General features: G+C 42.5%; 1 protein-coding gene across 1 annotated transcript in view; it reads left to right on the top strand.

Annotated features, from left to right (window-relative positions):
• Nucleotides 1–14,611, top strand: part of SH3RF1 (SH3 domain containing ring finger 1) — a 163,404-nt gene that overhangs the window by 119,804 nt on the left and 28,989 nt on the right. Inside the window, 2 exon segments of the mRNA XM_006081884.3 lie at nt 2,866–3,168; nt 8,700–8,810. Coding sequence (XP_006081946.1) covers nt 2,866–3,168; nt 8,700–8,810 — 414 coding nt within the window.

Here is a 14,611-nt window from a genome sequence, read left to right as displayed (position 1 = left end):
GGGGAAGTGGGGGTGAGGAGGGAGCATGTTGTTGAGTGAAAGAAGCGAGACATAGGAAATTATGGAGCGCACTTGTGTTCTATTTATATGTCTGCTTATAAACTCCTTAAGGTCAGGGACCATTTCTCTGCGTCTGTAGATCTCCAGCACCTAGCACATTATCTGGCACATAGCAGGTGCTCAAAGTGTAGTTGTTGTAATGGAAAGTATAGGATATAGAAAAAGGCACATCCAAGTTTTTTTCTATTGAGAGAAGCAGTAGGAAATAGAGGGAACAGTAATTAATTCTCAGAAGTTTTTTTTAAAAATATATTTTATTGATTTTTTACAGAGAGGAAGGGAGAGGGATAGAGAGTTAGAAACATCGATGGGAGAGAAACATCGATCAGCTGCCTCCTGCACACCCCCTACTGGGGATGTGCCCACAACCAAGGTACATGCCCTTGACCGGAATCGAACCTGGGACCCTTCAGTCTGCAGGCCGACGCTCTATCCACTGAGCCAAACCGGTCAGGGCATAATTCTCAGAAGTTTTTATGAGAGCACAGCATATGGAAACCTGAAATATTAGCACAATATTAACTGTAACTGACACTTGGCTAGGTATGACCATAACTAGACTCTGGTAATATCTCAGACCTTTTCAATACAGACACTGCTATTGGAGCCTATGGTTTGACTCAGAATCAATTCAACCATGATACCAAGCAGATGCAATAGTTTTCTCTAGTCATATTTGTGGCCTCGATGAGGAGGAAGTCGACTCAGTCCCTTTCCTATTTCTATTCAGTGCAACAGAAGTGCCGCTGAGCTAATCAGGAGATTTTAGTACATTGATTAGGTCATGCTTTTGCAGATTCGTGCCTTGGGAACTAAATGAGCTTACACTGGAAGAAGGCTTTCTCTGACTCCTTGTCCTCTGGCATTGGTGGGTGACTGGCCTTCTCTTTGAGGTGACAAGTTTAGAATGAGGGGAATGGAGCAGCTCTTTTGTCTGCTTGGATTTCAGACTCCTCCTTCCCAGCTTGTGTAGGAATGAGGACCCAACCACCACATGGTTTGCTGAGGTTTATTAGCACTCCACACCGAGGTTTGGGCAATTCCCACCACAAAAAATAAGACATTGCATTGCTTCCTTGAGGTATTTGATTGTCTTGGAGACCACCCAGAAAGTGAGATGGCTAAACTAAGGTGGGATTGGTAAATTCTGGATCTCTTGGTCAAATGCCATTGTAATGCTATTGTAAGACTACCCTTTAAAAGTACCTCACTTCTTCATCCCTAAACATGTAGCACAATGAGACATGGTTTCTTTCTCCTGCCATGGGTGCCTCAGGCATTGATAGGTGCTACTGTTCCAGGCTATCACGTGGAAAAAATCCTGGAAGTCTGAAGGAAAGGTTTGCTCATATTTGAAAAAGATGTGCCCTACTAGTTATAGATCAGACAGACCCAATGAATTCGAGTCTTTGGGGGAATCCAGGGACAAACTGTTAATCAATTTGCAATCATCTATACAAGCACTGCGCATTGAGCTGCAGTTAATACAGCTTTGTGAGCAGAGCAAGTTCACTGTTAATTAAATACTGACCAGCAGGATTCCCATTCGGCTAGTAGGACATTGGCATCAACAGGATGAAGAGACATGGTCCTAACCATTTAGGTGGGTGAAAAATAGCATTTGGTGATGTTAATCTAAAGGTCTTTGTGAAGTGCTCAGCAGGCAGTGCGGAGGTGGGAAAAGCGCTGTTACTTTTCCTATTACCTAAATTACCTTTAAAAAGTTATTTTTTTATCTCTGTGTTTCATGAGAGTTAAATTATACTCGGTGTTTTCCCATTATTCTATTATCTAGGTAAGTTATATGCAGCTTGTTTTCACTGATGCTTTCCCGGAACATATTTTACCTCAGGGAAAACAAAACCCTTAGGTTCTTTCCTTTCTTGCTGGTGTTATCAGCCCAGTGCACAGCTTGCCACCCGTTGGGCCATTACTTCATTCACACACAGGCAACTTGTCAAATACAGTAAGGTCGCTTGCCAACAGGATGTGAATCTCATGTCTTACCCTGTTATGATTTAAAATTTAATAACTGACACGATGATGTGAAAAAATATATATCAAGAGTTTTTACCAACTGTTTTGTGAGGCTCCCCCAAATTTGTATGGAAGTAGATGAGTTAACATCTCTGGTTTCATTCTTCATTGTCTTGCTCATTTTTACCAAGGCCAGAAGTTGCCCCTTGGATATTCAGTTGTGCTTCCAGCAAACCCCCAGCCATTGCTGGACAATAGCGTCATCAGTTGGACAAACATACCCTTTCTAATTGCTCTTCTCTAAATTTCATCAGTGAACTAAAATAAATCTTCATCTGTTAATGACAATTTTAAAAATTAAATATTCCAAAGATTCGTGGGAAAAAATGTTTCTTAACCTTGTCAGTCTTGCTCTTGACTGTTTCTTCTTGATTTAGCATCCCAGTATTGAGAGAAAAAGTATCTCACTTGGAAAAAATATATACCCACTTGCATATGCAAACATTAAAGTGGTGATGTTTAATTTTAGATGAAAATATGTTGAAAGTAACCCTGGCCTGGTGGCGCAGTTGGTTGGAGCATGTACACCAAATGACTTTGGATTCAGTTCCAGGTCAGGGTGCATACCTAGGTTTCAGGTTTTATTTCCGATCGGGACACGTATGGGAAGCAACCAATTGATGTTTCTCTCTCATATTAGTATTTCTCTCTCTCTCTCTAAAATCAATAAATGTATCCTTGGGTAAGGATTTTTAAAAAGCATGTTGAAAATAAATGTCAGTGCGTCCTTGAGAATTGCCTAACTTGTACTAATTTGTTGGTTTGCAGTTTAACTCGGCCGCTAAGCAGCTCATAGAATGGGATAAGCCTCCTGGGCCAGGAGCTGATGCTGGAGAAGGCACCTCGGCAGCAGCTCAGGGCAGCACTGCCTCAAAGCACTCCGACACCAAGAAGAACACCAAAAAGCGGCACTCCTTCACGTCCCTCACCATGGCCAACAAATCCTCCCAGGCGTCCCAGAACCGCCACTCCATGGAGATCAGCCCCCCTGTCCTCATCAGCTCCAGCAACCCCACGGCCGCCGCGCGGATCAGCGAGCTGTCCGGGCTCTCCTGCAGCGCCCCTTCTCAGGTGGGTCACCCAAAAGGCAGGAAAAGAGGTCGGCCACAAAGAGATCTAGTCACTTTGCTCACCAGCCGAAAGATCTTGTTTATTGTTGCCTTTGGAAGGTAGTAGCTCTCCTGGGGAGCAAAGCCTTTCTCGTTTTGCAGGTGGAAAAATGGAGAAGGGAGAAATGACTTGAGCATATTCACCCAGAGCTACGCAGGCATTTTCAAAGGAAAGATCCGAAATTATAAGATGAATTAAATAATACTTATCAGTCTCACTAAGCACTCAGTTTTACAGAAAGCTGTTTCAGGAGTTCTTGCCAACTAAAACTTTTATCTCCATCCAAACTGAAGATGCTATTGTCAAAACTCATGAAGTTTGCAGTTGCCTACATCTGTATGACTTACCTTGGTATTTGGGCTTCTTAGTCAGAGTTCCAGAAAAAGGACATAAAGAAACATTTAATTTAAGTTAGAAATTGGCCTAGCATTTTTTAAAAGCTCATTAATTCATCAAGACTTCGACTGTCTTAAAAAATAGCTACATATTATTCTTGTGTTAATAAAAAGGCTCAAGATGATGGGGAACATTGGTTTAATCATTTGATGAACCTTTACTGGGTGCCTTCTTGTAGAGCCTTCATGGAACTGCGTATACCAAACAAAATAAGATGTGGGACTTTCCTGTTCCAGGCTTAATTCTAGACTGCAACGTGAGCCTCGCTGTGCCCTGCTGTAGTCATCCAGTTAGGTGATAGCTGTATTCTTTTCAACCCAAAGTCCAGAGAGCCTAGTCCAAAGTAGCCTGCCACAAGTGGGAGGAATTTCTTTCAAAGCTCATGTTTTATTTTAAAAATTTATGCAGATTTTATATTCTACTCTATAGTATTTATAGCTGTGATTTAAAAAAAAACACATAAAAATAAAGTATTTTTCCTTAAAGGGAAAAAGAAAGAGAGAGAGAGAGAGAGAGAGAGAGAGAGAGAGAGAAAGAAAAAGAAAGGAAGGAAGGAAGGAAGGGAAGAAAAGAAAGAAAGAAAAAAAGAAAGAAAGAAAGAAAGAAAGAAAGAAAGAAAGAAAGAAAGAAAGGGAAGGGAAGGAAGGGAAAGAGAGAATGAGAGAGAGAAAGAAAGAAGAAAAAAAAGAAAAGAAAGAAAGAAGGCAACAGCCCTAGCTAGGTAGCTTAGTTGGTTAGAGCATCATCCCGATACACCAAGGTTGGGGGTTTGCTCCCTGGTCAGGGGCACATACAAGAATCAACCAATGAATGCATAATAACTGGAACAACAAATCAATGTCTCTCTCTCTCTTGCTCTCTCTCTCTCAAAATCAATAAATAAAAATTCAAAAAAAAAAAGAAAGCCAGCAAACACATAGTCCTTATCCTCAAGAAACCTACCCAGTTTAATAAGTATCTGTTTTGGACCACAAATTTTGGTATTCCTTGCTAATATTACTAAAAACTATGTTCTCTCAGACTCATTTATTTGACCTTGCTCCTTTAGATTCATGCTGTAGGTTGTGAGATAAATGCTTTCATTCTCTGAATGAGATTGTGTTTTGTTGTGTTTTAGGCAGTAGGGCCATGAAACTTTTGATCTTATGAGGGAAATAGGACACACACACACACACACACAGGACTAGAACATGAAGGTGATGAAGGCAGAGGTCTTTCTTTTATTTGCTGATATATATTCCAAATGGCAGACATACAATAAGCACTCAATAATTACACACACACACACACACACACACACACAGGACTAGAACATGAGGGTGATGAGGGCAGAGGTCTTTGTTTTGTTCACTGATACATCCCAAATGGCAGACATACAATAAGCACACAGTAACTATTTGTTGAATGAACGAGTCACTTGAATAACGGGTAGAGAGGAGCACCGTGCTGTTTTACATGTTACTAGCTGTCTGAATGATAGACTAAATCAGAGCACCAAGTACCAAGTGAGGGTCCTCTGGAGAGAGTCCAAACTGAAGATTTTGAATGAGGTTCTGAGGGAGGAGGCTAGTCAAGGTGGCCATTCACCAAAAGAAAAGAGAATCATTTGAGTGTGTTTTTTTATGTGTGACCTAGCAACATTTTCACAGTGATGTTTTCTTGAAATAAAAGATAAGTGTTCGCTAAGTATAATGGCAGCTCACAGTGGGAATTGCTTTAAAAGAATAGACAGTCATCCTGGCAATAGAGAAAATTAGAAGAGAAAGGAAGATAATACAGCGTTTATATGTTTGCTGGCGAACACGGCTGTCGGGTGTGAGCTTGCCTGACGCTGCCACACTAGAGCTGGGAACGGAGACGATCAAGGTGGAGCGACTGTTGTTTTGGTTTGAGTAGCTTAGGAAACAAGGCTGGTTCTCTGTTCCGTGAAAGCAGTTTCCCCTTCAACCATGCCCCACTCCTCCCATGTTCCAATTCCTCCTGTTTTCAGTCGTAGCATGTTGCCTGGGGAGAAGTTTTGTCTTGAAGAGGATGGGAGGTGTTTGAAGTGCTGCCTGGTTCCTCCCGCCTGGGTTTACAGAAAACACTCCTTGTCTGGGTGCTATGTACATGGGAGGGAACCACAGTCCACAGCAGAGCGATGAGTATATGTAGCATGTGTGGCCAGCAAACACGCTCCTGCCAGGGAGATGAGTGGAGATGGGAAGACGGCGCTTGGGAGGACATTTAAAGTAGGGCTCTCCTTCTCTTCTCCCCAGAAAAGCACCTCTCAGTAGAGTTGACTGAGGCCCGTGGCTGAATATGTCTCCTGCTATTGGCCTGATACTTCTGTCTTGCTTTTCCTTAGTTAGGTTTGGTTTCATTTATTTAAAAACCCAAGGCAAGGGGCCTAAAGAAGTGAGTGTTGTTATCTCACCCAATCCACATAGAGGCAGTTCGGTGCTGGTGGGATGGGGCCTTCCCGCTCACCTTTTCACCACGTGGTTAGGGGTTAGGTCCCTGTCCTCCTGTTTCTGGGTGGCAAATTCCAAATTCCAGGCAACAAGATGGGCAGTGAACCAAAGAAAGGAGCAAAGGGTTCGCTTCCTGTTTTACTTGGTGACTAATGAGTGAAGGCTGAACTTTCCGGTATGCAAGTTGACAGATTGTGTATCGGCCCCGCTGTCCAGGTGGGTCATCAGAACAGACGTGCACAGATGCCTGTGACTAACACCTGTAAAAGCATGTGATGCTGCAAGCAACCCAGACATTTTGTCTGCTCCTCTAGCCGCACCCATGGTACTTTTTGGCCTCTGCCAGCTGGAGGAGTGATTCATAAGAGTGAGAGTTTTTGCGGCATGTCTACCAGTATATTGCCAGTGGCTTCGGGGGAGGCAAGAAAATTCACCCATTCATTTCCATTTGCTCCCCCCACCTCTTTCCTCTCTGCATAGCCCTTTCCAGTAGGGAGACTAATCTGCAGTTTCATGAGCAAAGGCTGAGCACAGCGTCAAGTCAGGTTGTCCCCACACGGGGATTTATTCTGGACACGCACACCCTCAGCCACTTTTCTTCTGCTTTGAGTCATTCTTTGGTGACCATTCCCTCTTCCTTTGCTCCAGTGCTAGGATGCTGAACTGAGGCCGGCAAGATTCTCGAATTTGGTGCTTCACTCCTACGTTTGCTGCCAGAGACCTTAGGGAACCTCTGTCCAGCTCATCATAGGGGTCCAGAGACCAGAAGTGCCTTACTTGTGTCCTAGATCATGAGTTGATTAGCAGCTAATTATCCTGACTCCCAGTCTGGGGCTTTTAGGGAAACGTCAGTCAATCGTGAGACCTTTTTTAGATATTGGTAGGTCAGGCCCGGGAAGCTGTATTTGGGGCGGGTTTTCGTCTGCCCTTAAAGGCTCCTGGATTCTGGTGCACGCTTTGAAGTGAGCGTCATTGCATTTCCTAAGAAAGACTCCCATCTTCTGTGTGGTGCCCACATGCAGCTGCCCTGGGAGTGGGTATATAAAAAGATTAATTGGATAAAGTAGCGGCAGGCCGTGAGGTTTTAGTCGAAGAACGAAAAACCTCTGTGCTTCCCATTACAGATTGATTAGAAATAGACTTTGATTCACAGAAGAGAGAAAATGAGGGTTTGAAGAGAAACGCTTGTTAGTGGCACCCCTTGAATCTGCTTCGGTCAATCAGAATCTGAGCTAACAGGTACCGAGGTGGTTTTAAAAGGACGTGGATTCCATGTACAGATTTATTGGTGAAAATAATTCGATGCTGGGATGCTGATTCTCCCGGCCTCGGCAGGGGCTAACCCAGTGGGACACTGAAAGTTCCTTCAGGCCCTCCGGGAACTAACTAATCTTGGAGCTTTTCTTTGTCCTGATAATCTTTCTCTTAATTTATGGGAATTGACGAAAGTATGTTTGGGATTAAGTTTTTATTACAAAAGGCCTAGCATGTTTGGTACAGCATTGTTCCCAGGGGAAGACAAGGTACCAGCAGCCAAGCACATCTCTTTAACCATTTGTACGCCATAAGCGTCTATAGATGAAGCAGCGGACCTTTTTTAATTAAGTTCAAAATATCGTGGTAGTTAACTGGTTAATAATAGCGAAGGAAAAACTTAGTTTTTGCAGGAGCCCCTGTCCCTAGTTCTGCACCATGGAGTACGCTGTTGCACTCTGCAGTCAGGCCTGTGTGCAACTTGACTGAAAGTGATCAAGTAACCAAACACAGGCAACGAACTGACCTGAATAACTCAATTTCTTTCTAGTAAATTAATCTTAGGTAGTATCATGGATAAGACACTGTGAAAACAGTGGATTTGACTTGACATCATTCCCATAAAGGTTTTATCAGGGATTGTCTGCTGTAGGCAGGTCTAGGCAGCTGCATTTTAATTATGTGTCCCCACTGGAAGGTAGAAATCATGAAAGTGACTCTGAAAATAGCAGAACACCAAGCATTTCACATAGATTTAACATATTGCTAGGCAGGTGAGTATTTAGCCACAACCCAATCCAACAGGATCTTGAGGGGAATTGCCAGGAGGCTAGTGAAGCAAAGGCCTGACCATCTGAAAAGCCAGTTGGGTTGGCGGTAGCATCCCAGGCGAGGTAGCATGCTCCTGTGAAAGGCAGCCGTAGTTGAATTCTGTATGTAAAACATTGCAGTGGCCAGTGTTGATCACGTGACTTTGTAGTGTCTTCATACAAATTAGGTAAGCAGTACATTTGGGTTGAATAAAATGAGAGGGATTCTGCCTTCCAAAAATAATAGAAAATACAGATTTTTTAAAAAAATTGTTACTTGCCTTCCCAAGGTTTAGCTGGTATAATCTATTGTATTAAATATAGCCTTTTGCTCAGCTGGCGAGGCTCAGTGGTTGAACTTTGACCTATGAACCAGGAGGTCACGGTTTGATTCCCGGTCAGGGCACATGCCCGGGTTGCAGACTTGATCCCCAGTTAGGAGCATGAAGGAGGTAGCTGATCAATGATCCTCTCTCATCATTGATGTTTCTATCTCTCTCTCCCTCTCTCTTCCTCTCTGAAATCAATAAAAAAAATGTTTTAAATGTAACCTTTTTATTAACTTCTTTTTTCTTGGCAGGTTCATATAAGTACCACCGGGTTAATTGTGACCCCACCCCCAAGCAGCCCAGTGACCACTGGCCCTTCGTTCACATTCCCATCAGATGTCCCCTACACAGCTGCACTTGGAGTGAGTATAGTTTCTCCCGTCTCTGTTTCTCTCTTAGGGATTAGTTACGTTAACCTGGCCCACTCCACCTCCGAGCACCTGCAGTTTATGTGGCACATGCTAGGTGGGGTGTGTCTCTTATCTTTTATCTGTTATCTCTGTGAATCTCACACGCACAAAATAGAATCTCTTGCCTGCGGTCTGCCCAAGTTCTTAACAGTGAGGATCAGTGGCCTGAAACTATTAGAACTCGGTAAAATCCTTTTAATTTTCATCATGGTTCATCCTGATTTCCTGAAGGCTTAACCTTTATTTCTTTTGAGTTTCTAGACCTTGCTTACTTCTTACAAAAACACATTAGTAGAAATACTGAGGAAGCTGGCTAAATGATTTTCTTGAGTCACATGCCAAGTCGATTTTAAATCTCTCCATGTATGATTCACCTTTTAGTTTCTTGTCTTCTGTGGTATAACCATAGCCATGGCTGCCCAGAGGTCCCTGCTGCCATGGAAGAGCCCTTAGATTATGTTTGATTTTCTTTCTGCAAACATAGCATCCTGCGGACAGAATGTAAACACTAATTGCTTTAAAACATCCTAACGGAGGAAATTAATAGGAAGAATGAGGGCAGCCAAGGGAGAGAGACACAAAGACGAAGATCACTCTGGAGAAGAAACAAGCAAATACAACCTCAGGTAGTAGAAACACAGTCGTTAAATCCCTGTTTCCAAAAATTACAGGCAATTGAACGGCAAGGAAGCAGCCATTGTGAGACATCTCTCATCCAGGCCAGTGCCTTGGCTTATACTTTCAGACTGTTTCAGTGTGGAGTTGAATGAGGATAGAAAAGACCACTAAATCAGATGTCCCCGGTGAACCCCACCCCTATAAATTGCTTTGCCCAACCTCACCTGGTTGTGATACGTTCAGAGAAATGGTGTGGCCCGGTGACCGGGGCACAGGCCAGGGTTGAAAGCCCAGTTCAGCCACTTACTTGTTTTATGAGCAAGGAAAGTTACGTGGCCTCTTTAAGCCTCCGTGTTCCTACCTGTAAAATGAGACTAATAGTACCTGCTTCGGAGAGTTAGAACCTAGAATGTAGAGAGAGAGAGGGGTGACTATTACTGATCTGGTTATTGACCTCTTCGACTGTTTCAAGGTGGGCCTGTGACATGTGCCACTGGTTTGCTCTAAGAATGCCTTGGAGGGCCTGGTTCATTTTCCATTCGGTTTTCTCTGCTCTTGGTACCAGGAATAGTGAGGCTTCTAAGCAGCTGGTTTATTTTTAGGTTGTGGATTTTATATATATTGTAAAGATTATATTTCCCTCTGCTAGAATGCTTAGAGCCAAATTGGTACCCTTCCCTAGCTGGGACCTCACCACGTTATTAGTCAAAGTGTTGCCTCCATCTAGTTTTATTGTCCTCAGTTTCCTTTTGCCCCATTTTTCTTCTTTTATGTTTGTCTTGATACATTTTATAAATCATTGAAAACTGACTTTGAAACAAGGTGGGATATAAATAAATGCAGTTATTACCTAGCTTGACTTAGACTTTTGGAAAGATTTTATAGAGTTAAGCATGTTCTTGTATTTACATGGAAGTTGATAATGTTCTGGTTATGCCCTGGCCAGGTGGCTCCATTAGTTGGAGCGTCGCCCCATGCACCAAAAGGTTGCTGGTTCGATTCCAGTCAGGGCACATACCTAGTTTGCAGGTTCGATTGGGATGCATACAGGAGGCAAGCAATGTTCCACTCTCTCTAAACATCAGTGGAAAAACTATCCTTGGGTGAGGATTAACAACAAAAGATTAAAAAAAAATAAGTAAAATAAATTAAAAAAAATAATGTTCTGGTTGAAGATCAAAGTTGTAGTTTTTTGTGTGTTTGTTTTTTAATGTTCCCAGAACATTATAGCTTCCTTGATAGTACAAGTGTTTGGATTGGAAGGGTGAGTTGCATTAATCCATCTGGGGAGATGGTGAAATTCAGTTAACTTATCGACATGTGGTTTCCCTGAGATTCTGGTAGCACCCGGGTGTTTTGATTGGAGCCAAGTACCGTAATCATCCTGCCCTCTCACCTCTGGAGAGGACCCTCTTTCCCCCCCTTCCCTTCCCACCCCAACACTTGCACAACCAGTTGGTATTCCCATTCCAGATGACTGCTTGGCATGGAAAATTCTTACTTGATTTCTTTTTTTTTTTTTTTAGTGTTTTTTATTGATTTCAGAGAGAGGACAGGGATTGAACTGTGACCTCCTGGTTCATAGGATCACTGAGCCACACTGGCTGGGCCTCTGCCTCCTATATGCCCCACACTGGGGATGGAGCCTGCAACCTGGGCATGTGCCCTGACCAGGGATTGAACTGTGACCTCCTGGTTCATAGGATCACTGAGCCACACTGGCTGGGCCTCTGACTTGTTTTCTTAACAGGGGAAAAAACCTGATATTCCTGGTCTTAGAAAAGTTAATTAGTGGAAAAGACACAGAGCCTAATCTCACCCCTTGTGGGTTACAAATTTTACCATGTGCGAAATGGCCAGTTGCTCTTAGCTGGAGGAGCACTGTCAGGCCAGTCAAGGGGACAGGTCACAACAGAGCATGAATATATAAAAATTAATTCACATTCAGCGATTTCATCCTGGGATTCCATGAGAAAGCTTGCATGTTAAGCAAGAGGAAGGTTTATTAAATGGTATGTCTACTGTGCCAATTTCACTTACTGAAAAACGAGTTATAAACAGACATATCTGTCATCCCAGGAGATGTCTAGATCTCAAAGCCCCTGGTAGGTTGGCAGAAATGTTTTGCATTTTAAATGTTGGGTTTAAGTCTAAAAGACTCTCAGGAGACGGTACCCTCTGCATTTCTCCTTAATCACGGCGAGTATCCTTTTTTGAAATTTGAGGTATTTCCCAAGACTTTGAGCAGTATTGCAGCAATAGCATGCAGCCTGGTAGGAAGGAAACCATGCTTTTCATGGCGTGGATTTATAGGTAATAAATGCCGCCACTATAGTAGAAAATGAAAGCTTTTTCTATGAATTGATAATTTTTAATCTTTTATGCCAAATGAAGTTATGAGCATATTGTCTCATACATTTCACAAGGAACTATTAAAATGTTAAATATCTAATCTTAGGAACAAACTGTTATTACATCTATCTGATTCAGACATTAGTCTATTATTAGTAGTAAGGGTTTTTTCCAACTAATTTTTGGAAGGGGGGAGGATGAAACCCTTAGTCTTGTATCTTCTGTACAGTGTCAGGAGAGCTTTGTAAACAAGTGATTCATAATCCCTGATCCTCTGTGCTGGCTGAGAGGTGTTTAGCTGTAAGATGTCACAGGGTGCCCAGGTCATTAAAGGCCAAATATAGCCCATAGCCAACTTATAAACAGATTACATTCCAAAAATGTGTTACCCTATTTTTATGTTACTTACACACACACACACAGCTTAAAGATACAAAATTAGCCTCACCGGTGTGTCTCAGTGGTTGAAGGACGACAGTGATTGAAGGTCAATCTATCAACCAGGAGGTCATGGTTTGATTCCGGGGCAGGGCACATGCCTGGGTTATGGTCTCAATCCCCAGTATGGGGCATGCAGGAGGCAGCCGATTAATGATTCTCTCTCATCATTGATGTTTCTCTCTCTCTCTCTATCTCTTCCTCTCCCTTCCTCTCAGAAATCAATAAAAATATGTTTAAAAAAGTAAACAAAATGTAAATGATGTCAGGTTCTCAGATGAGCCAATATGTAATTAATTCATTATAGTCCAGAATTTACTGCAATCGACAGGATCAGGGAAAGTCTCTGGAAGTGAAAGGATGGGACTGCCATCCTGGCAGTTTGAGAGGAAGAAGGAGAGCCTTTGGGATTGGCAGGAGTTCTGAGCCTCAGGATGAGGGGTAGGATATGGCCAACACCGTCATAGCAACAGAAAAGAACTCCAGCATCTCAGAAACAGGCCTTTGGATCCTTGCACGTTGTTCTAAGGGATGGAGGCACAGCATGTTTTCTCACTCGTGAAACACTCACTGAGGATTTGTTATCTCTGTCTGCCAAGGCCGGTGCCGGCAGCACAGAGATGAGTCAGTAAGGCCGTCTCGGACTTCCCAGTCTCACGAATCACAACCGTAGCTGCCATTTATGAGCTTCTGTGGTGCTCCCGGCACAGGAAAGGCAGCGCACCTGAACTATTTCTAATTATAAGGCCGTCTCACAGGCCCATATATTAAGGCCTGGAGACCTTATGTAATTTATACAAAGTCAATTAACTAGTACAGGTATCTCTTCTTACAGATCAACTGCAGAACAATAAATACACAATTTGTGAGCGAAATTCCATTCCCCAAGAGGTTTTTTTAAAATTCTTAATTCCATCTTCCCCTTTAGACATAATCTTCTAAGCATTGACTTCTGGCATTTTTAGATAGATTCTTTAATGTTTTTTCTTCAAAGCTGTACCCACAGTTGACTGGTTTAATTCCAGTGAACATCCACCTGAGACAACTCACTCCTTTTCATCTTTATCTTAATTTTATTGGATTCTGATACCTAAATTATTTTTTTTAATCACTAGTATCAGTACTTTCACCTTTCTACTTTCTACTCATTGCATAAAAAATAAGGTAAAATACTTAATTAATTGTACACACACTGCCTTGTGCAGATGGTGAGGCTGCTGAAACTGGTAACACTGTTAACTGGCGGGCGCGTGCCCAGCAGCAGCTGGGCCTGTTTCATCACCAGCTGGTGCACCTGCGTCTGTGTCCAGTACACGGACAGGCTGTCCAGAGAGGTTCATGTGTAGGGTTGAGAGTGGGTTGACTGGAAATCAGATTTACAAAGAAATAATTATGAGTTGGGGGATAGTAAGTGGTATTTGCCCATAGGATCCAGAAATGCCCCAAGTCTGTCCTTCGGTCACTTTTTTATTTTGGGAGGTATGTGAGGGGGATGCACACATAAGGGACAGTTGGAAAGAAAATGAACCCTTCATTGTCTGTTGACCTTGTAGCTAAAACTCCAGTGCAAAGCACTTTACAGGTAAGTCTTTGCCCCAGTTTAAACCCCTCTGTTCATTGCAGCATCACTTATAATAGCTAAGATTTGGAAACAGCTCAGGTGCCCATAAGTAGATGAATAAAAAGCTGTGGTACATTTACACAATGGAATACTACTTGGCCATAAAAAAGAAGGAAATCTTACCTTTTGCGACAGCATGGATGGGCCTGGAGAGCGTTATACTAAGTGAAATAAGTCTGTCAGACAAGTAGCATGTGATTTCACTTATATGTGGACTCTAATGAACAAAATAAACTAACAAACAAAATAGAAACAGACTCATAGATAAAGAGAATAGACTGACAGCTGTCAGAGGGGACGGGTTGGAGGGGCTGGGTGGGAAAGGTGAAGGGATTAAGCAAAAAAATCCACAGTCCTCATGGACACAGACAACAGTGATTATCGGAGGAGGAAGGGGGGTCGAAGAGGGTAAAGGGGAGAAAAATGGTGATGGAAGGGAAACTGACTTTGGATGGGTACACAATACAACATACAGATGATGTATTATAGAATTGTACACCTGAGACCTATATAATTTTATTAACCAATGTCACCCCAATAAATTCAATAAAAAATAAAAAATTTTAAGAAATATTTCTTTTAATGGGGGCTAGAATTAAAGTCTGAAACTTTAATTCTAACAGGGAAGAGATATCATTTCAGGGAAGAGATATCATTTCAGTACTTAACTATAAGTGTCAGGATTTTGATACTGGGTCTTATTTCAGTGTCAATCCTGATGACA

The sequence above is a fragment of the Myotis lucifugus genome, unplaced genomic scaffold, assembly GCF_000147115.1.
Source record: "Myotis lucifugus unplaced genomic scaffold, Myoluc2.0 scaffold_1, whole genome shotgun sequence".
NCBI classification, from domain to species: Eukaryota; Metazoa; Chordata; class Mammalia; order Chiroptera; family Vespertilionidae; genus Myotis; species Myotis lucifugus.
This window is presented reverse-complemented; position numbering and strand designations above follow the sequence as displayed.